At 40.6% G+C, this 23,604-nt stretch overlaps 2 protein-coding genes across 2 annotated transcripts; both read right to left on the bottom strand.

Moving 5' to 3' along the window:
* Positions 1-2,096: 2,096 nt before the first annotated feature.
* On the bottom strand, positions 2,097-3,379 carry LOC100843345 (probable WRKY transcription factor 75). The gene is made up of 3 exons (XM_003566769.4): positions 2,954-3,379; positions 2,696-2,824; positions 2,097-2,591 (listed from the first exon to the last, which is right to left on the bottom strand). The coding sequence occupies exons 1-3, from the start codon at positions 3,226-3,228 to the stop codon at positions 2,420-2,422; spliced, it is 576 nt and encodes a 191-aa protein (XP_003566817.1). The 5' UTR covers positions 3,229-3,379; the 3' UTR covers positions 2,097-2,419.
* Positions 3,380-4,260: 881 nt separating this feature from the next.
* Positions 4,261-22,914, bottom strand: LOC100825719 (small subunit processome component 20 homolog). Its single transcript, XM_003569222.3, has 31 exons — positions 22,747-22,914; positions 22,512-22,634; positions 21,033-21,190; positions 19,741-19,785; positions 19,508-19,586; positions 19,361-19,434; positions 19,097-19,203; positions 18,439-18,624; positions 17,918-18,121; positions 17,623-17,815; positions 17,433-17,507; positions 16,991-17,340; positions 16,713-16,905; positions 16,383-16,617; positions 15,980-16,310; positions 15,197-15,377; positions 14,971-15,111; positions 14,623-14,884; positions 14,040-14,513; positions 12,703-13,166; positions 11,965-12,101; positions 11,627-11,808; positions 11,123-11,521; positions 10,917-11,042; positions 10,765-10,830; positions 7,678-9,458; positions 7,325-7,604; positions 6,848-7,081; positions 5,231-5,749; positions 4,964-5,096; positions 4,261-4,792 (listed from the first exon to the last, which is right to left on the bottom strand). The coding sequence occupies exons 1-31, from the start codon at positions 22,813-22,815 to the stop codon at positions 4,536-4,538; spliced, it is 8,058 nt and encodes a 2,685-aa protein (XP_003569270.2). The 5' UTR covers positions 22,816-22,914; the 3' UTR covers positions 4,261-4,535.
* Between the last annotated feature and the right edge of the window lie 690 nt (positions 22,915-23,604).

The raw sequence follows: 23,604 nt of genomic DNA, 5'->3' as shown, positions 1-23,604 counted from the left end.
TGGCGACGGCAGGATTTTCATACTCTCCGACAACAAGTTGTCAGATGATATTACACAACCGTATTTGCCACGTCAAACTTGTTTCTTGTGAGTATATAAAAAGCAAGGCACAACTCTTTATGTGACGTGTGGACACACGCGAGCGGTAAACAACAACTTCACGAACGGAAAATCTAACCGTGGAAGCATAGATTATGTAGGCCATGTCTCATGCCAACTCGCTCGCATATCATTTGGATTTTGGCACGTCGACGTGTGCTAGCTTCAATTCCCGTCGTGTATTTCCACAACAAGTCGACATATCCTTTCACGGTAGTACTAATCATGCCGAGAAGATTAAATAATCTTGCTGCCGATTTTATCGTAATGCACTTGTGCTTGTGAGCAAGCCTCCAAGAAACGGCGGGCACTGTTAACACCATCGGCTGACGATTTCTCTCTCGTTAATTCCTTTCGAAAAAGAGAAAGCCATGCACATGAGCTCGACGGCTTTTCCATCGATCCCACTCTGCTCTGTGCGCGACCATGTGACATGTCTTTATCCTGGACCTGGAGCGCAACCCGTTTTGTGCGCGCACGTGTGCCGGTATATCCTTTGTCCGGCGCTCGGTGCTAGCCATATTCTGGCTATCTTGGTACTTGTCTACTCTCTCCGTATTAACTTTCCTTTAATCAATATTTTGATGACAAATTACACTATTAATATATAATTATATGTGATAGATTCATATCCATTATATTTTTACTCAAAGATATTTGCTTATAATTATGATTTTGATCACATTAGTCACATATTCATGAAGTAATTTATGGTCAAAGGCTTGGTCAACCGAATCTTAATATGCCTCGTATTGTTGGACGGAGGTAGTATTCGATTGCATCCTTCTGAAATCGTGACATCACTGTGGCTACATCCAGATGGCTAAAAAAGTGCACTCGTTCACCTTGCGCATGGCCTGCTGTGTGACTGTCGCATGCCACTGCGTGGCCATGCCTGAACAAAAAAATACTCCCTCTGATCTTAAATTCTTGACTCAAATTTGCTGAAATATGGATGTATCTATTGTTACAAAGTGTCTAGATACATGTAACATTTCGACAACAATTTAAAATCGGAGGGAGTAATTCTGAGCGAACCATGTCACCTAAGCAAAACGGAACGTGCTGGTCTGGGCCGGCGGCTGGACACAAGCCCCTTGATGGAGTTGGACAGAGGATGTGTGGCCGGTCGCTTGGTACGACAGTGGAAAGCTAGGCGACCCAATTCGGTGCGCAGTTTTCAGTTCTTCGTTTTTTTTTTTGCTTTTATTTCCTTTTTGTTACGAGTGAAACCCTAGTCGCCGAAGGAAAAAAAAAATCCCATTTTCATCTTCGTTGGTTCCCCTCGTCTTTGATAACCTATTGGCCATCAGGAGGGGAGGGGAACAACGAATCAACATCTGGCATTGTTTTAGTACCTTCTTTGTAATGTTTTTCGTGTCCTTGGCGGCGGCTTCCTAACGGTGGAGGCAGCGACGTTCGGATTATTGGTCTCCCAGCTTCATGGAGTTTTGGGATCTCACAGCTCGTGATTTCGTGATTTTGGTCATCTTCCTCATCGGTTCGGCGATGATTCAATGGTTCGATAACCTGTCTTGCGAGTGGTGTGTCCTCGGCCACCACGCATTCAACAATATTAAGTTCTCACCAGCTTATGCAGGTTTGGTATTCTACTGTTTCGTCACCAGAGATTTGAAAAAATATCAAGATGCGATTGGCGCAGCTAGAAAAGTTGGCTTCAAAGATTTTTTTTATGTAACTTTCGGTTTATCCGAAATCTTTGTTGTTGTTTTAGTTTTTTCAGTCAGCTGTATTACGTTCGTTGATTAAATAAAGTCAAATCGTTGGTCTAAAAACAATCCTTTTTGTTTCGTTTTCACTTTTCATGTTGTTTCTGAATTTAAGTATTTTTGTTTTCTTTTTTTAATGTCATACAAATACATGAAAAAAATGTTACACAAGAAATGTTTTTAGGTACATTAAAATTTATTCCAAAAGTAATGAATATCCTTTTTAAACAAATTTATAAAGAGGAAATTGCATCGCAACCCTTGAACTTGGTAACCCTGCTACTTTTAGCCCAAATCACGGCTTAGGTCGTTCAATGAAAAGGGTGCTTCTTGTTACATGCATCTTCCGGTTCTTAAAAAATCCCAGAACCGTTTCAGTAATACCGTGTTCAATCTCCCGCATCGTTGCATACAATACAGGCCTCGGAAAAAAAAAATACTACTAGTACTGCGGTGTGGATCTCTGCTGCTGCTGCTGCTTGCTGCCGCCCGTAATCCATTCCCCTGCACCGGCGGCGTGCGTGCAGCTTCATCGGGTCAAGAAAGCAGAGCTAGCAGCGGGCCTCCAATAGTGAAACATGGGTGATGGACTACTGGTAGTGCGGCTGGGCCAGCGAGTAGCCGGCGCACCCCCTCGGCGGGAGCGGCGCGGGGTGGTCGTGGACGCCGTGGTAGGTGGTGATGACGAAGCGCGCGTCGTCCCGCTCCCGCTCCACCCGCTTCTTCACGCGGCACCCCTCGCTCGAACAACGGTAGTAGTTCCTGCGTATGCACGTATGTCGGCACACCGGGTTTTCGTTGAAAATTCTTCGTGGAACGACCGAATACCTAGAATGCGCACGCGGGTATGTGGCGTTAATTAGTACCTTGGGTTGGGGCTGTTCTTGACCATCTTCTTGCCGTACTTCCTCCACCGGTACCCGTCGTCCATCACCTCCACCTCCGACCTCGTCTTGAACGCGATCTTGCAGCTCTTTCCGGCGCTCGTCAAGCTCCTGCACACCGTACCACAGACAGTTCGACCACGGCACAATTAACTTGAGACTTCGAATCGAGCTAGTCTCATTCCAACAGCTAACAACAGAGAGATATATTCTTTAGAGTTTGTAACAATGCCTACGTACTGATGATTATTGATCTTATCGTGGTAGGAGAGTCCTTCTGAACTTGCTGCTTTGCTGCCGCTCTTGTAGCTGTCAGCGTCGTCGGCTTGCAGAGAATGCGCAACGGGCGGATCCGCCGCCGCCTGCTGCCCTGTATACAAGGCGTGATCTGCCTCCGGCAGGTAATACTCGTCGATGTCGAAGGATAGGTAGCCGGCGGTCATGTCGTCGCTGCCGTCGTCCACGTACCCGCCGATCTCGTCGACGGGGCTCATGGAGAGGAGGTACGAGGACATATACGGCGATCGACAAGCCCGGCCACCAACCGGCCAGAAACCAGCTGCTGCCTCGGCCTCCTTGATCGATAACGAGTGGCTGCAACTTGGTGCACACGCTGGGCTTCGGGAGCTCTTATTGGTAAAGAGCAAGTGAGGAGTAACTGGTATTCATGACCAGAAAAGCTATAAAAGGAAAGCAAGATCGAACGCACGCTCGGTGACGCACGCCCGCCGGGCCGGGCTGCGTTCGACCGGGATGACGCACGTAGCGTCAGTGGGAGCACACGAGCTGGACTTTACCTGGAAAACCCGCACCGCGCGCCACACCGCGTATATGGATGGATGGATCGCCTGCCGCGCGTCTCCGGATACGCGACAACGACCAAGACGTGCGTGCGAGACGGCTTCTAGTACTTCTAGCTTAGCTAAACGATCAGTCTGTACCAGCAGAGCCATCAAGTACCCTCGGTCGCTTTCTATCCAGCGATCCGCCCAGCCGGGATCAATCAATCAAAACTAAGCAGGAAGGTACGAACGCTAGCGCGCGGGTCGGTCGTCGCCGTGGACCGACGACTCGTGGACTTTGACGGTGGGCTAGCTAGCGCGCTGGAGCGAAGCCGGCCAGCGCCCCAGGCCGTCTGGCGTGGCAGCGCCGAGGCCAGAAGAAGGCGGCCAACAGCGATGAAGCCGTGCTCCCGGTGGCATTGGCCGGCTGGTCAAGGCAGGAGACGGCGACGTTGAACGTATCTGTTCTGTTACAGTATTTTTTACAACGTACGTTTGTCGTTGGGGCCTTTTGAGTTCGCTGGTTGGATGCTTGGATGGATCATGGGTGGCGAGGCACCCGGTTGGCCGGCTGGCCACACACACACACACTCGACTTCCGCGGGCTGGGTGATTGATTCAAGGGTAGTGCTACCGTATGGTCCACGTTCCTTCTAGCGTCTGACGAGGATCCAGATTCCAGAGCAAGTTAGATAAGTCCAGTCCCGTTAGCCCCCGAAAATCATTTTGCGACCAGTCGACCACAAGCCACATGACAGGTAACACTTCGCAAACATACCATCAGCGTGTTGCACGTTGCACGTGAAATTCATTCGGGTCACAGGATTTGTTCAAATTCAATCCAATTCATTAGATCTTGTAATGGGCCTATTATCAAATTCCCATTGGACCTTGGAGAGTTACAGGTCGTCAACAAAATTGAGTGCAGCCGTAAAGCTACCTATAACTAGCGTACAAAATTTCCGGCCTGCCGCTAGCACCAAGAACAAGAATGGGCAAAAGTGAACGCTGTACAATTCAGCTCTACCCTAGCACCAAAGCTACCTCAACCACCTTCCCATCTTCATCGCCATTACCTTCCGTTTCTTGTGGTCTCGGTGCTTTGCGGCTATGCGCAGCTTCCTCTTGGCATGGCGTGCCGGGTCAACCGCCGCAACAAGTTTTTCTGCCTGCTTTCTGCTCTCCCTCTTGGCTTTAAGGTCCTTGCGGACACTGTTGTAAACTTCGACAAATTTCTCAACACCAATCAGATTACGTAGTTTGTCCCGGGCCACCTCTGCTGATTGCTTAACTTCATCTAGAAACAGAAAACGGCAATAAGTTAGAAGTTGGGCAAGATTACATTGTAAGCAGCGAAAAACTCAGTGTCTCATAGAAACCATACAAATTTGCAGTAAGCAAGTAAACTTCGACAGCACACAAAGAATTGAATAGTCGAAAATGCATCATATGAAGACAAAAATCATACCACTGATGACTTTCCCAGCAAACCCTTCAGCAACTTTGTACAATGGGGCCAAGAAGTGAACAGAGTAGGTCACTGACACTTCAGCTCCAAGCGCCGATGAAATCATACTGAAACAACTGAATATGATTTTCATCTGCAAACACGTAGATATTTTGAGTATTAAGTATAAAATTTTAAGTATTAAAACACAGTTTTAAGTATTAAGTATAAAATTTCGTATACAATCAAAGAATGATACTTTGACTTGGCTGACAGGATAGTACATACATGTGTATCCTCCATCTGCATTGCAATTTTTCCCATCCTCTTCAAAAGAGAAGAAACTAACAAAGACATAAGTTCCTCGCTACTGTCAACATCAGATCCAGCTGCACAAGCGGAAGAAGCAGTGCAGAGGAGAAATGTGTTCTTTGCTTTTGTTGAACCGAGCAATTCAAAACCCTCAAGGAAGGCACCATGATCAGATGAACCAAGGCTAGACCAAAACTGATGCGGTGAGGCTATTTGCTTAACCAACAAATGCAAGTTACAGATCGAGTATGCAAGATTTTGCATAATTAGATTGTTGGCGGTAGTATCACTTAGCTCCGTCCTCAATTGTTTCAAGAAAGAAGCAGCTATTAGGAATAGCCTGCTAGGTTGGACAAGGAATGATGATGTAGCATCCAACTTCTCGCGTTTCCTCTTCTCCACTGAAGTAAAATATGAGGCTACAAGAGAGCTAGACATATTACGTAACTTTGAGTGGGGATGGACCAACAGCTTGCAAACAATCATCCATATATCCTGCAAGTAAAAGGTTTGTCAAGTACTTCATTGTACAACCAAAATGGTACTCGCCAATTTTAAAATGGAGGCACATAGTATGTCTTGGAATTAATACTTCCAGCGATGTAAATTACTAAAGTAGCCATATGTACCTCAAGTGTAAAAATCTGATTAGAATTTTTGTGTGGGTTTGTCTACAGAATGAGGGTGGAAGGGGAGGTGGGGTAGGTAGTTCACTGAATATATAGTCTAACATGCATCGATATGTAGTTCAAAACAACACCAAGGTTCCTGTCTCAAGTAGGGTATGAGTTGGCCATGATCTCTGTTCTTTTCTTAAAGCTAGTCAAGCCTAGGAAACATACTTCCCTTTACTGCCGTACCGATATCAGATACTGCACGGATACCGGATACTGCCCGATATGTATCCCGTACGTATCCATACGTTTTTGAATAAAAATGAATAAATAAAGCAAGATGCCTGAGGAGATACCTCGAGATACATGAGGGGGGCCTCGAGATACCAAAGGATACTGTACCCTACCCAAATTGACAAATCCCTCCACAATTGGAGGCCTTGGTGCATGATATTGGAGCACTTTAAATCGAGGATACTGGAGCTGCAGCCATGGAGGAGTAATCTATTCATGTGATCTTAATAGTTAATATGCCATTCTAGTTTATGATCTCTGAACCTTATTTATATTTAGATCATCAGATGCTTTCATTTTGTGAACTGAATTGTGATATTTTAGACCATGGACCATGGTATCATTCTACCATCTAAGTTTGCTTGAGTTAAGCTACTACGCTTGCTCGGTTGGATGTGAAATATTTATTTGCTTAACCTTATTTGATTTATGTGGAGAGAAGAACATCGATACAGAGGTATTTATCCTATGAAAAACCTTTAATTTCTCTATTTTAAGAATCGTTATATATATCCACGTTTCTGAGAAATTGCCGTGTCACGGTATCCCCGTATCGGATATGTACCCGTGTTTCCTAGATCAAGAACAAGCTTTGCTTTCAATCAAGGAACATGTCATCACATCAGAGCAAAATGTCAGAATAATTCTGGAAAACAGAGCAGTGGTGATCGAACACTAATCATACCTCCATATTTTGCGAGAAATACAACTCTGGAAAGTGTAGTAGTAACCTATCCACCATGGCAATAGAGTAGTACGCCTCTTTCCAAAAAGGTAGGGCAGTTTCATCAGTTAAATCTAGCTGTACTCCCCCAGATGCAGCGACAGAAGATTCCATTATTTGCTTTGCAACATCCAATATACTTTTAAGGTATTTACCAATTCCTAGTGAGCGGTCTCCAACAAGTAAACCAATAACCTGTAAAATGCAAGGACCACCTCTTTAGTTCAATAGACAAACAAACAAAACACTACTTGAATGCAATAAAAGCATTGACCGAAGTGCTTCAATGCTCTTCCAAAATGTACAAGGAAAGCGAGGGCATGATTTGCAAGAGTCATGTCAAATTTGTAGCATTTTGTGTTTGGCAGAACAACAGTACAATCATAAAAATACTAATCAGTATTTTTTTTTTGCGAATAAGTACTAATCAATATTAACCTGGGCTGAAGCACTCCACAAATTCTGTTTTTTGCCAGTGTACCACGAAAGAGAGTACTCGAAAATATAATTCTTTCCCTGATCACCAATGCGTCCTAACATCTTCTGGATTGCTCTAAGGATCATAGATGACACATTCTGGTGCTTTTCATTTGCTAAAGCAACTACAAGATGAAGAAAAAATGTTTGGCCCTGGTCATCAATAATCCTCTGGGGAAATCTGGTAAGAATATCGTGAAGCATTTCGAGCACAGCTTCTCTTCCTAATGGATGCTCGTAACTGCGAAATATCATGAAATTAGCTTACAGAACTCAGGCAATGCCAAATGCAAGTAATTATTAGAGATTCATACCTCAGATTTGTCAGGAAGAAATCAATATGCTGTTGTAAGCGCTTCTCTGAAAGTGGATAATTCAGAAAAAATTGTAGCAGAATCTGAATGCATTGCTGCCTTATAGATTCAGTTTGAGTTGTAACCATAAGTTCTCCTACCCTGACTATAATATCATAAATCTCATGGGAAACCAATTTCCGTTTGACTATTGCCTTCAAAAGAGACAACGCAACAGGAGAAGGGTTTGTCTGGAGGTCAACAAAAATGGGGAAACGAATAACCATCTGGAGCTGGTCATCTGAAAGTGAAATTCGGAAGCCTCTAAGTAGATGAGCAAGTAGTTTCAAACAAGAAGTAACCAAATGACCATTGGAATTTCCAGTTCTCTGTGCAATGTCCATAAGTACATTCTTGATAGGATTTGCATTGTCCTTCAGAGATGGCAAAGGAAGTTTCACCAACATGGCAATACATCTAAAAGCAACAGAAAGGACACTTTCATATTTAGAACTCAGACATTTTCCCAAGAGGTTGACAAAAGGATCCAACATCGACAGAAGTTGCTCATCTTCCTTGTGCAGCTTGATGCTTTTCAAACGATTACGCAGTAAAGAAAGTGCAAACCTTGTAAGTATATAGGTGTTTTGTAACCCACTCTCACCAAGTCCAAGTAAATTCTTTCTGTGAATCTTTTCTTTACCACAATGAGAATCCATATTCTCTCTGCAAGGAGATTCATTTACTGTGATAGTATCCTCAACAAGGCCATAAACAAATATAAATAAGTTAGATGTTTCAGTTGATGGGTTGCACTCAATCCCCAAGGCTATACTGTGTAGCATCGTCTCCAGTTTTGTCCTTAATTTTGGAGTAAGGTGCTTCCGAAGATGCGCAGAAATTGGTAAGATTAATTTTAAAGAATGTGTTCTGAATGTAATACTCTGAGAAATCAGCTTAAGAGTCTCAAATGACATCCTCTTCTTTGTCTCTTTCATTTTGGAGGCTATCTTTTCAACTTCCTTTTGTTCCGCAATATCTCCAAGTATATCACTCTCCACCACAGCCAACAAATCTTGTAAGCAGTAGTCAAGACTACCATTCATCTCAGCTGTTATGATTTTTGATAATAAATAATGAAGTGTGTAACCCAGAACATGTAACTCGTAACCCCTCTTTAGTATCGCCCTCAATATCTTGACCACAAACTGCAAATAGCCAATCCCCAGTTCCTTTAGAGATGCAGCTAAAGCTGATCTTGCTTCATCACGCACGCTTTCAAGACGATTCTTGAGAAAGTTGCAGATTCGATGTATGATGCTTGAAAGTTGTGACTCGAAATAATCCACTGGTAGTAACTTGAGTATTTTTAGTGCTACAAGGTTTATACTGACATTGACTTTCTCTGGATCAGCTCCTAATAACTTCTGGACCTGTGGAAAGACTACCTTTCGCAGGTAGCGTTGCTTCTCCGAAGAGACTGTAGTTAAGGAGAACGTAAGGGAAGGAGAATCTTCATTCATAGAATCGGATTTACTCAAGACATTGGTTGCAGGTTTCGTGAAATGGAATGCATCTAAAACAGCACATATTAGCCTCAATATGACCTTCTGCTTATCAGGCTTGAGACTCAACTCACGGAAGCATCTCATCAGTATTGTTCGGTAATGCTCCCACTGCACATTGGCAGCAACAGAAGAAAGTGTGTCCAAACATACATCTCTTACTTGTTCACCCTTCCCAGCTTTGACATCAAAAAACATGTTAAAAAATAGCGGAACAAAGACTTTCATAGTCACATCCTGAAACAGAAAGCGAAAGAATTAAGTTAATGAATGAAAAAAAGGGGGCAGCAAGAATCAGATGATCAATCCGTTGAAAGTTTGGTGTGCCAATTATTAACATTAAATGATGCAATGGTTGCATGAGAACTGGTGGGATGCAGTTTCTGTGCTGGAACTTCAATTTGTGGGTGGGTTAGGGTGTACCATCATAAAACTTCGTATAACAACTGCACCATTTTAACCAGAAGCTGTAACAATCCAATCCCTATTTGGACCATTGGAGTTCACAAGAAATTCACAGGAATTTAGCAGCTGTGTATACTTGTGAGATTGAAACATTCCAAACAGGGCTGTAATTTCTGGAATGACATGAACTGATGGTGGAAATGAAATAGCCAACAGACACATGTTTTTATTTTCAAAAAAAACTAGAATCTTTGTAAAGGTATCATTATTCTAGGTGCTGATTAACTAGAAGGCAATTATGCATTTGTGTTGCTGCCTTTATTACTCCTCTGTTTCACTATATCTGTCTTCAAACTTGGGATACTTCTTTTCAAAATAACTTTCCACTGAAGAAATACAGAGTGTATAGTCTAATTTACACTCCATACCCCCATGAAAATGCTTGGGACTCGTACCCAAGGTACAGGGGCGTATCCACGTGTAGCCAAGGGGGTGCACTGGACCCGGTCTGGATTTTTTTCATCGGTGCATTTCACGTATATAGTGTGTGTGACACCCCCAATTTCCACTGAAATGTATGCATGGCATAGATGAGGACACCAGGATACTTTTGCTCTAGGTCTGCCCCTGTCAAGGTATGCGTGGTCCATTGTTATTTACTGTCATTGATGTGGTGCTCATAACAAGTGTTCTTGTACTTGTGCTTCACGTGCAGTACATAGCTACATGGTTTTAAAAAGAAATTAGGGTACGTGACACGATGAACTTAGCATTTCTATTTAAGGAGTGCAGTGGGGTGGTTTAGATAGTGGGGCATAGCTTCCCTTTAGCTCTATCACGATTTTATTTATGATGTCATAAACTCATATTAGCTCAATAAATCAAAAGAGAGTAGTCCTGAAGTAGCAAGCAAAAAAGTGTTGCATCTGGATTAATGTTCTATATAGCACTACTAAATGGGATGAAATGCAGCAACAAACACCTATCGTGTAGTAATCAATAACAAAAAATATAGTCTGTGAAGCACTGAACTTGTAACTTAAAAGTCTAAACAAATAGAAAATAATCCATGGCAGTTATTTAATTTCATTTGCACGTATCCCACCACTAAAAGCACTATTAATATTTGAATATTTACCTCTGAAACGCTGGTATCTTTGATTGTCTGCCTGAAAAGAGACAATGCTTTTGATCTTTTACCCGCCTGCATTAGTGGATACGGGCATACAAATAAGAGCTACAATCCTTTGTTTCAACTCTGGGGGCAAAAGAATCAAGTAAATTACTTACCTGTAAATGAATTATATTATGGAAAAAATCATCGTCCAGATCCTCCTTACAGAGAAGTCTGAAGGAGTTTAAGGATGGTACATGATTAAAATTATAGACCATCTCCCGAAGTAAGATGATCCACTCCTGAAAAAAATAACAGCATCAGTTTCGTCCTTTTAGTCCAGTAAATCATAGTCTTTAGAAAGAGATGACAGAATTTACACCTTCTGAACTGAGATATCTTTACACATTGCTAACCCCATATTGTGAAGGTAAGTTCTCTCTAATATTGGTTGAATACGGCCCTTTGTGCAAGTGCTGCTGGAATTAGTCTCTCCATGTTTTATATCGGGCGTTTCACTAGAACATTCGGAGTCATTATTCATAATTGATGCAGAGAATTCCAGGAATGACTGAAGAGCCCTGGACGCACTTTGCCGAAAAATTAACTCTTCAGATGACATATCATACACGCAGTGAGATAATATGGCACCCATATGCTCTTCTCTCATGCCATGAAACAACCGCGGCTGAACCATATCATATGCTTTAATTCTCGTGTCATAATCTAGTTCCCCAAGTTCTGAGGCCGAGACCGCATTCAGATCTCGCAGTAACCTAGCCTGTAAAAGTGACCGATTATTACAGATGTAACTGCAAAAATGCAGAACATGTTTTGGGGTAAATTTTGACACAGATAACATGACATCATGCCTGAGAATAATTACCAGTGGTGTCACTGAAGACTCGTGCGATGACAGTCCCTCATAAATATCACAGATGCATAGCCGCAGTTCAAGACCGACAGTCGCAAGCAATGGGTTAAGTGCATTTATAATTTTTGCACACACTGCAACTCGTAGATTTGGAAGTATCCCCCTTACAACATGCAGAGCTTCCAGACACTCATCTGTTGTATGGAAGACAAAAGAGAGCAGAACATGTCAAGGTTGCGAGAATGTTGCAAGCAAGATGAAATTGATGAACAATCTCATGCCCCATGTATGCACGCTGACGTACACGATATATCTGCGCACAAGACAAACTTGTCTAAAAAAAAGCTTACCAGAATTCAAATCCTTCTTGCTGAAAAAAGGAAGGACGAGGTCTACAACATGCTCTGCAGCTGAGGGGTCTGTTATGTAATTCAACAATAATTTAAACAACCGAAGTTCACGTTTCCCAAGCCATCTCCCAGATCTCCTGTACACATAAAAAGGAACATTCAAAGCATAAGCTACAGAAATGTGTCATATCCTCAGAGTGAAGCATTTCTGAGCAAAACAGAATGCCCTCACAAACAACGCACAATTGACTAGACTAATTTGTATCTTCCACTAACATGTTCCAGACAAACTCAATATCCTGTGCAAACGACCCTTTGGCTATTCTAAAGGTGCTATCGTGCATTGGTAACACGGTAGCACCCAAACAGTCAAACAGACAGTAGCACTGGATATTCTCTCAAACTTCTAGAGATGTTGGCATTGGCAGTTTGGCAACAAATTAAGTACTCTAAAATGATTTTTTTTCATAGTGTCACTCCAAACAAATGAGGATAAGGTCCAAGCAGGGAAGAGTTTTCAGAAGACACAAAAAATATGCATTGGACCAAGGGAACAAAGGCATCTGATCGGAGAAAGTGAGAAGACAAGTTTAAAGGCGTTAGCCACCGTAAGAGATGCTTAACCAAAAAATAGATAAATAAAAGAATGTTATATTTGATGTGTATATAAACCATTATTAAAGAAAATGGTGTGAGTACTTCTGTGCCACTTGTCAGACTCCAAACAACAGAATGTACCTGTGAAGCTCTTTGCGATAATTAACAAAAACATGGAGACTATGGAGAAGAACATTCATATGTTGAACCAGAATTTTCTTCACCGAGTGGTCATCTTCCTGCTCCAAATCATTATCTAGCCTCAATAGATTCTCAATAAACTGAAGTGCATGGGAGGTGATAGATTCTGACGCAGTCTTCACAGTCAAAATAGAAAAAATGGCTGGCACAAGGTTATTTGTCGCCAACAATGGTGCTAATTTTGGGCTCTGGCTCATTACCATGAAGCATGAAAATAATGAGCCCGGTTTCTGACTACTCGAAGCCTCTTGTTTGAAGCAGTCAATCAGAGGTTTCACAGAAGCAAAAAAGGTATTCCAGAAGTATTCTCCAAAGTCATGACTTTCATACTGACTAAGTGCCAAGGAAACAATCCTAATACATAAAGACCTTAAATCCTTTAATTGCTTGACTGAGGCACTTGCCTGCATAACAGAGTGAGGTACCTGATGGGGATTAGTTAAGAGAAGATATGCATGTTCAACCAACAAAATGTACACTAGCTTAATCAAATAAACAATGGGGGCAAGCTTACAAATAAGAGCACTTTGCACAAGACTAAATAGAACCACTGTAGCAAACAGTAGCTACACTAACTGGGTTGCTAAATATGTTAAACTAGTTTTCCCATACAACATCAGATACTCTATTGCTTTCTAGGAAGTACCACACAACTATTTGGTAATTCGTCAAAAAACAGGATATGGATATGTAAATAAATAAATAATCCCACCGTTCTTAAAATGTAAGATGTTCTAGCTTTGTCCCAAGTCAAACTACTTAAAGTTGACCCAGTTCATATAAATCTACCAGCATCTACAACTCTAAATCAGTTTTATTAAATTTTGTCATGGTATATATCTTCAGAGTATACTTATTTGATATTGTAGATATTAGTACATTTTTCTATAAACTTGGTCAAACTTTAAGAAGTTCGACTAAAAAAGCTTGACTTAGGACAAAACATCTTGTACTCCTTCCTTTTCACCAAGGTTGGCGTATTTGGTTTCTTAAGATAAGGCTTTGACCAAGAATTACTAAATTAGTATGTGTTTTTTCATACATGAAATTTAAATAAATAGATCCGTCTTCAAAAGTGCTGGCTGATAATTATGGTTTCGTATCATATCATATAAATTACATATTAGTAGAATTATCATAGGCCAAAGGCTTGTCTTAACAAAACCAAATATGCCATATGAAAAAAGGGAGTATTTAGGAACCAAGCTAGTATGTCAATCTGAAAAGTGAGAGCAACACATAAATTTTTCAAATCATGTTATCGTTATGTGACGCACCTCAGTATCATCTGCTTCCGCCATCTCTTCTGAGCATGTTTTCATGTTTATAGAACTGTCTGCTTCCTCGTTCATGGAACAATCATTGTCAGGGTGATTTGATTGGTGTATCTCATCGCTCTTGTTTCCGAGATTCCGCATACAACTCTCCAACAAGCAAACAACAATGATCAATAGAGCATTCAGAAATGGACTTATGTGTGCCATACCAAAAGTACCAAAAATTTCTTCAACCAAATGAAGAAAACCATTGGCCTTCTTCCATGTAAGGTTCTCTACACAGATCTCCTTTGAAATTCCCACGATGTCAGAAATATTTCCAAGCAGGTTGCCAGACTCACGACAGGACATTTCAAGTTGAAGACTCCCCGGGACCAAGGACTTCAGAAGTAATGAGAAGAAAAGCTGAAGTTCATTTGAATCAAACTGCAGAAGGAAACGGAGAATTGCCTTTCGATGACTGACACCTGTGTGCTGGCATAACAACACAACAAGTGAGCAAGTTAGCTTTGATGTGAGTTAAATAAAAATATCCATTGATCTAACCATAATGGTCCAAGACAATCAGCGAGTAAATACCAACCTTACGAGAACCAAGCAGCTTTAGTTTCCTTAATTTTGGTGTTAAAACACGGATAACCAACGGAACAACACGACTTCTGTGGCATTTCTGAATGGACAAGGAATCATGTGAAACTGCCCATGTGGTGAGCTCTTCACGAAGAGTCTTTAATTCAACCAGATTTTTAAGGTTTTGACTGTATGGCATCAAGAACTCATCCTTCCAGTTCAAAAGGCAATCCAATGCTTTTGCCTGTATGTCAGGATCACTCTCATCAAGCACCCTGGCAATAAGTCTTAATTAATCACAAAGTGTCATAGAAACCTCACGTGCAGCAAATTTATATTAGTATCACTACTCGTTCCAAACCTTTCAGTTAATATTTCCTGAATAACCTTGCTCTGGGACAACGATCGAGCATCACGCATTACTCTCAACAAGTTCAGCCATTCCTTTAGAATCATCTTCCATTGCTTGCCTTTACAATTGTCAGACATATATGAATCAACACTGTAGAAATCAAGAATCAACAAGGATTTGACAGTCAAAAGTCAGGTCTAAAATGGAGAATCGATGCATTTTATCAACTAGATACCTAGTGATGCTGCTATCGTTATAGCCCATGAAGTTTAAAAATAGCGGCACAAGATGTCGAGAGCTAGATTCAGCAACATCAGGTATCTTCTGAAGGGATTGAAGCAAAAGTGTAGCAATCGTCTCAAGAGGTGTGTACTCAAATACTGTAACAATATATGTGCTGAAGCACTCAAAAATAGCTGCAAAATCAAACAAGAAAAAAAAAATCAGCTGAACCCAGATTGTTGACTACAAGAAAGTTACTCAACCATGACAAACAAAAGGTCTGCATTCACTACTGTTGCATGCTTATTGGCATTCAAAGACGATAACGAGCAATCAATATGAAGTATCATTTCAAACTTTCGAGTCTCTTAAAGCGAAATATTAACGTTTGAATCTCTTAAAGAGAAATATTAGAAAATGAAAAATAGTTTAAAAGTTTGCAAGTAAAACTATCTACGGAGTATACTAAGTTGCACAGAGAACAACACTGTCTCATTGAAGTGGCATTCAAAACAGTAATTTACAAAGCACACGTAGATGAATAAGCTCAACAAGGTAAGATATACTCATCTAATGCCAACTAGAGCAATAAAGATGTGCTCATTGCTATTTGCTCTCTTCACATAAATAGCATTACAAATACAGCAATACAGAAGATGGATAAGACTCACAGGCGCAACTCAAAATGCAACACACAAGGACAGACAAAAAATGGTTGTAGAGGCATAGGTGTGTTAGGGTGAGGAAGCAGAGAAGAATTGCACAAATATGACAGTAGACAGATGTCTGGACATACACTGAGGGTGGATTGCAGCTTCCAGCTTCTCCTGATTTTTCAGAGTCAGACCCTTTGACTGATGAATTGAAATAAATTCAATAAACTGACTCCAGACGAGCCCCTTGTGTTTGCTAACAAGGACACTAAGACAATCCAGTGCTGGTGGCCACAGATCACTAAATCTATTGTATAAGATGCCAATAATCCCATGCAGGAGAAGAGGTATGTAATCGTCATGAACCATATTAGAAGATATACTCATCTGTATCCGAGAAATAAAGATAGCAATTTTCCGGCTAGTAGATACTGAAACTGGAGTTGATTCAACAGCCAGAAGGGTGTCCAGAACCTGATTTCAAGCCAGATATTAGAATAAAAACAGTCAAAATTGCAACTGAAAATATTATCTGCCAGAACATACATTACTGTATTTAATGTCGATATTTTCCTCTGCAGAATCTTCTGTTCTTTGCCTCTTGTATGGCCGCTCATCATCTGAGGCTAGACGTTTGTCCATCTTAGCAAAATAGGATAATATTCTCAATGTTAAAACCCTGATATTCTTATTTGGACTGCTCAAGTTAGCACCAAAGATAGAGAATGAATTCAAAAGATTCTGTGGATCAAATTCTTCTGTCATCCCCAGGGAAGTCGTTCTGCTCATTGAAACAAAGTGAATTCAATAACTCACACGATTGGTCGAATTAAGTAAAAATTAGAAAGAAGAGTTAGAAAGTACATATAACTTTACCCATGCAGGGAATCCAAATATTCAGCTACAGCGGAGAGTACTTGTGGACATGTGCTGTGCTTCTTGGCAAGAGATAGGAAAAGCCCTGATTCCGAATTTCTACTGACGTTAGCCGGTAGTAATTCATGGTATGATAATAATGATGCACCAAGTAGACTTCTCCAGGTATTCTTAGGAAGACCGCTAATGCTATCTGCATGTCGGTGAAAATTATGCATTTTTTAGAAGACTACTGATGGTTATTGTAACGGAGTATAGAAATCTAAAACTGCAATTACCTTCTTCCACCTCAAGTAACTGATCAAGGCTGCAGATGAACTTACTGAGCATTGATAAACTATCTCGAGGGACATCTTTCATATTCGGGTAGCAGCGAATAGATCCCCATAGTATTGCAGCTTCCTTTTCACTTACCTGATTACTTGAGTGATTGCCAGTCTTGACTATATCATCTAATAACTCTATCGATGAAAAAACTTTTGACTCAAAGAACTTGTACACTTTCTTCTTCCCATAAAGATGAGTTCCATCAATGCCATGAGTTATTCCATCTGTTGCTCTCTTAAAGAAATTCAGAAGGATAAAGATGACGTCCTCAGGTGAAGACTCTATAAAATTATCCATTGCACTACAAGACATAAAAGTGCAGAGTCAAACCTTCGTATGCAGAATTGTAAGCAACTGTTACTTAAAGTAGTAACAACAATTACCAGCACATACCCCAATATATGACTTTCAAAAGCCTGTATAATTTGTGGGCCTTTCTCCAATAGTTTTTTTATAAAGACAACCACACTGAAAACGTAGGGAGTTAAAATCATAAGAGGTGCTAGATTGCTGCCATTGCAAATATAAAGAAAGACAAAGAGTTGTACAGGCAACCACTCACTATCAGGCAAGAAGACATTACCTCAAATTTGTTAGTTCAAATACTGGTGCATATATGATGGATAAATTGCAAGAAATAACTGGAACATCCAGAACACAAATCAGAAAGTCCAAGATACTTCCAAGAAGCCCAGATGAAGCCTCCCCTGTGCTGCTACCAGGCTCGACATACTTGCAGACCAGCAACTTAACAAGTTTAACCATGTTGTCCTTATCTGAAAAAAAGAAAGGACAATACAGATAAATCTTTTAATTAAAATTACCAGCAGAACTCAAGCAAAGAAAGAGCATATGGACTCTGAGACAGGAACTCCTACCAATCACATCACTCTGCTTGCTGTTTTGTAGAGCAAATGTAAGAAAATCAATCAGGTACTTCAAATGTTCCACGCAGTCATCTTTAATACAGTTTGTGATCTCTTCAAATAAACAAGTATATATCAATGCCAACTCTTTCTGGTCCACTTCATTGGATAATCGATCAACCACACCAGTTACAACCTCACGAATAGTAGAAGACCCTGCATTTTTTGTGTTGATTCAAAGATTACATTATCAAAGACTGGTAGCAACATGTGAAAAAAATGATCATTCAAAATACAAACTTCGCAAAGCAATTCAAAAAGGATATTTTCAGTTTAACATTATGGTCTGGTCAGACACTACATTACACAAATCTAAGCTCACAAAAAAACATATTATTCAGCTAAACTGAGAAGACCATGAGGCGGCCAATAAAAAGATCAATAGATAGGACAGGTGAGAGTAAACTCCAATGTAACTAATGAGCACAAACCAATATATAACAGTACAAGTAATTTCCAAAATGTTATCTGACCATTTGGGAATTTAACATCGATACTGGTAAGGATTGACTTGCTCAACAAGAACTTCATGACTTTTCCAGCTCTTGAGTGAAGCTTGGCATAAGTTCCTCTCATGACATGCCATAGCAAAGCAGTCACCCCATCTATTCGTATAGGAGATGGATTTTTAGCAGCCTCAAGAAGAGCTTTCCTCAAACCTAACAAACAAAATGGGGAGAGAAAAAGGTAGTTAATACAACAGAAAGCAATAGTTGATAAAAAAAAATTCTAATGAACAGATAAAAGGAACAGATGAAAAGTGACTCAAAAGAAGTGGCATAGAGAGAAGGGACAAATCCATTGAGTAATCACTCCTCAGGGCAGGTTTATAATTTTTTAAGACTCCGTCATTATGTAGTCTCTTTTAAACCCTAGGCTTGGTCCCTTTCAAGCCATTACTTTCAGGTTTGGTTCAATCAATTCTTTCAACAAAAATTGTACTGATCTTTGAGCTTTTGACGGGTTGCGTGCTTGAACCCACCTCTCAGTTTGGCCCACTGCCAGTTACTAAGCCTATTTTGGACCAGACCTCACTTTGGAAAGACCATGTGAAGTGAAAGGCTTAGGCCTATATGGACAACCCAAAAGTAGAGACCCAGATAAAAGAACAGAAGAGAGAAAGAATAATACCTTGTGTTAGTTGACTATTAGGTGCATTCCTCAGCAAAAATGAAACAGATTCAGCCATAAATTCTCTAACATAATCCTTCGGGAAAAATCTCAATGCAGCTGTGATCCTTCAGAGATGATAAGGAATTTGAGTCAGTTTGGTGGTGGGAAGACTGGACAATGGCAAATCCAAGCTGTTTATAATATCATGCTAAAGAGGTAATGGAATGAGTTTAAGTTTCGAAATGAATTTGTAGACCTCATTCCTTTCAAACAGAAACTAACCTGAGAATCTGGACAACATCTTCTACTAGATACTTTTGCAAGTACATCATTATACATGACCAAGATGTGAAGACCTGAAATACAATGCATCATGGTGACTTCTGCTACTCAACCACAAGATGTACAAATCGCAATTAGACATTCTACCTGCTCTAGGATTTCAGGGTCACGATCGCCTCCATCACTAAGAAGAGCAACAATAGCACTAGAATATCTTCCTAGAAACCTGTAATCAACAAAATGGTAAGAAGCTCAAATCCTATCAAGAAAAACACAAGCTAAACAAAGGATATGCACCAGGGGATACACAAAAGTATAAAGCCATAAATAAACAACCATGCTGGATAAATATTACAATCAATTTCAATTAGAAAACTCACGGCAAAAAATCCTTTAGAATATCCCTGGAGAGAGCTGCAATTAACCTGCATGCAACCAAAAAAATCACTTTAGACCGCCAATGATAGCTAAAATGGTAATTAACACCAACAAAATGTGAGGATGCAGATAATGAACATAACATCTGAATAGTGAAAACATAACCCTAATAAGAATACCGAAGTCCAGCATTTGGAGTAAAATATAAACGGTGAAAAGCTAGATTGTTGGGGTAAATACAGTTTGGCACACATTGTTGGGGTAAATACAGTTTGACACACATTGTTGAATACAGTTTGACACACATAATGCAAAGCTAAGGAGCACAAAAAAAATAAAGGCTAATAAACAGGAAAACAGTAACAGGTATGGCACACATATAATATGTAATGTAACTACTGTAATGGTGAAGGCAAATGCATTGCATCATATGTTGTGATTTGGAGTGCTGAACAAGATTTGAAGATCAATGATATCAGGTATAAATGATGACAGCACAACTGAATGAGTGATGAAAATAAAAAACTAAGAGATCAAGATCAAGAAAAATAAACTTCCGACATTAGGACAAAGAAATTCAAGATCACCATATTACATTTCAAAATCACAACATAATTATGAGCCCAGCAGCAAACTAAACGAGGAGAGAAGCACACTTGGTAGATATAATGTTTTCTTTAGGTATCACATAAGACAAATTCTTCAATATTATATTGCATCCCCAAAGGCAAGTGCATTGCATAGGAGAAAACCTCATATGACAGGGTCATGATATCATGTTACCACTTCCCTGCTGAAGTATAAAAAGCATTTATGACCAAACTTGGCATTATAAGCAAGGCTTAAATCCTGCTGCTCAAGAGCTGACACTACCATGTTCTGACCAATCCACAAATGATGCAGTAGTTCAGCAGAAATGATCCAAATCTCAGGGTGTTAATGTTAAAGAGATCCAGCAAGCCCAATCTAACTTCTATGCCGGAGTATACTTACCCATGGCATAACATGTACACAATTTTCCATAGGTCCACAACTCCAATGTAACAAGTCTCAGCAGATGATTAGGGAGCATGTCAAATTCGGGTTCATTTCTAACTTTTCTTTCTTCCATTACAGCATTTTTTTAGTGTGGAACACTATCTGAATTAGAGCCCAAAATAAATTCATTTAGTGTAATATACTAGTAATTCAATCTATGTAATGCAAACCCAGAAAACATGGGAAGATGACAACGACAAATAACATATTGAAGTCGCTCCATTCACCTAGATTGATGAAACCATGATCCACTTACATGAGTATTGGTTCGAGGGACAATCGTGCCTTCATGTTTACTCTTTGTAGCAGCCCAGAAAATATTTTTTCACAGTGCAATACAATTTGTGGTAGTGTTTGCACCAATGGTATTATCTCATCATACAAAGAGATGAAGTCTTCTGCAGTATTCAGCTCCTGAATCACATGAACATTACAAAATTAAGTGAGAAATACAATATTTGTCCATCCCTAAATATTAGAATAAACTGCCACAGAGGCTACAAACTACTCAGAAACCATTTCCAGGCGTTTAAAAACTTGAAACTTAATTTCGACCGCTAAAAATCATTGCACAAGTAGTCCCAATAGGTATGAATGGGCAAACATCATCGCAGCAACTGTTCAGACATTTAAAAATCACGATCAAGTGCTGCCAAAAAAATCAGGAATGATCACTTGTCTCTACAGTTTTAAATGCTCTGAAAAGAACCCTACGAGCTCATAAATCATCGACCTTAAGAATTACTTCCTCCGTTCCAAAAATATAAGATGTTCAAGCTTTGTCCTAAGTCAAACTTCTTAAAGTTCGACCAAGATTATAGAACAATCTACCAACATATACAACTCTAAATCAGTTTTATTAAATCTGCCATGATATATATGTTTATAAAATACTTATTTGATATTGTAGATACTAACATCCAGCTCACAAGAATGTAAATACTACCTTCTATTTAAACTTACCCTGTTGCCTGTTGGCATGGATTTTTCAGTTACCTGGGGATTATACAGTCTATACTACAGTTTGCATTTGGTCTTTATTACTCTGATAACAGCAATGGTCTGGGGAATGATGGGTTGAGGGGCCATGTGCAATTTCGGTTCTGTATTGTACTCCCTCCGATCCTAAATTGTTGTCGAAATATTACATGTATCTAGACGCATTTTAACAATAGATACATCCATATTTGGGCAAATTTGAGTCAAGAATTTAGGATCAGAGGGAGTAGTGTTTGACATGTCTTCAGTTGTAGGTCTGGAGGTGCTTAGTAGTGACCGACAACTGAATGTTAGTACATTTCACGAATTGGGGCTTTATATTGAGGTGGCAACTTTCTGTACACATTTCCTTGGGTTTGCTCGAGCTGTTTGGGGTTGTACTATTGTTATCTCTCCTGACTGCCTAAAAACCAGGATGTTGACAAAAGGCAGAAAAGGTGATCATTCTATTTAATTTATTTATTGTCAAATTATGTTGTGTAAACCTTTTGAGTTCTGTTCAATGAAGGGATGTGGGGGAGTGTTGATGACCAATATATCCAAATTGCAAACTACCCCAGAATTCAAGTACATCCATCACAGAGTTATTACTTAAGAAATGCTTGAAATACCGAATTAAGGTGATTAAGCTTTCCTAATGTTCGAGGCACCAAATTAAGCTTCCCCGTTGCTCCAGGAATGGACTTTGCGCATCAGATTAAAAAAGAAGAAGCAAGAGAAGTAGAAAAGTGCAGACCCTCCACTCCACGAGGGCGTCGAGGAGAAACGAGGAACCGCTAGAAGGCTCCGCCTTCACCGCGTGGAGGCTACGGTACACATCGATGTCGATCTCCTCCACCCGCTGCGAGAAGCTCTTGAACTGCACAAACCGACATAGGAAGACACAGAGAGCTCATTAGCAGCCGTAACCCATCCATGAGCCCGATTTCCCGGGGAGCGAGACCGCAGAGGCACGGGGCAGATGCTCTTACCACAAAGCGCTTGCGGCTGGAGGACGATGTGTTGAGGCACTTCACACCCGCGTACGATGGGGTCGCCATGACTGCGGCTGGTGAGGTGGTGAGAGGCCGTGCCTGCTAGGGGGAGGCGGGGATGGAGGCGGGGGGGAGCATGTGGGGGCTGGGTTTAACAGACGACCACCAGCAGCCTAGGGTTTTGAGGCGGTGGTGTGGAAGAAAGAACCAAGAAGACGAGATGTCCTGCGACTGCGACACACCTTCGCGGGCCGTAAGATTGGGCTTAATGAATGGGCTCTAAGCCCGACAGCAAGGCTGCACGGGCATTCATTGGCTTCGCATCTCTATTGCCTCCTTTCTTTTCTTTTCCTTTGTTGATTGGCCTTTGCCCACATGGAAAACTGACCAGAAGTATAAACATTTTAGCTTCATTAGGTTACATATTGTAAGTACCAAAATCTCGAATATAGAACTCATTTGCACTAGTAATTCACACCCATCCTTTGTACCAGACGTGCTAATATTCATCAGAAGAAGCTAAACATTTTCTTTTGAGAGCGGGCAAAAGCACTCCTTTTTCATTAAGGCTCAGTTTGGCATCGCTTAACTGTGCTGCGCTGAACTTATTTTGTAATCTGCGGTGAAAATTACACAGAAAAGTAGGGAAAAATTGGTTAGACAAACACGAAAATAGTGAGAAGCGGGTAAAAAAAGGAATTATGAGAATCCACCGCAATGCCAAACGCATCCTAAGAAGAGAGTAAAAATTATTTACAAAGGGGTGACGTTATTTCTATAAATATTTACAAAAGAAGCTAAACATAACGTGGCAGTTTAGGACATGAGCAATGTGCCACGTCCAGCAACCTGACA

The sequence above is a fragment of the Brachypodium distachyon genome, chromosome 2 (genome assembly GCF_000005505.3).
Source record: "Brachypodium distachyon strain Bd21 chromosome 2, Brachypodium_distachyon_v3.0, whole genome shotgun sequence".
In the NCBI taxonomy this organism is placed as follows: domain Eukaryota; kingdom Viridiplantae; phylum Streptophyta; class Magnoliopsida; order Poales; family Poaceae; genus Brachypodium; species Brachypodium distachyon.
This window is presented reverse-complemented; position numbering and strand designations above follow the sequence as displayed.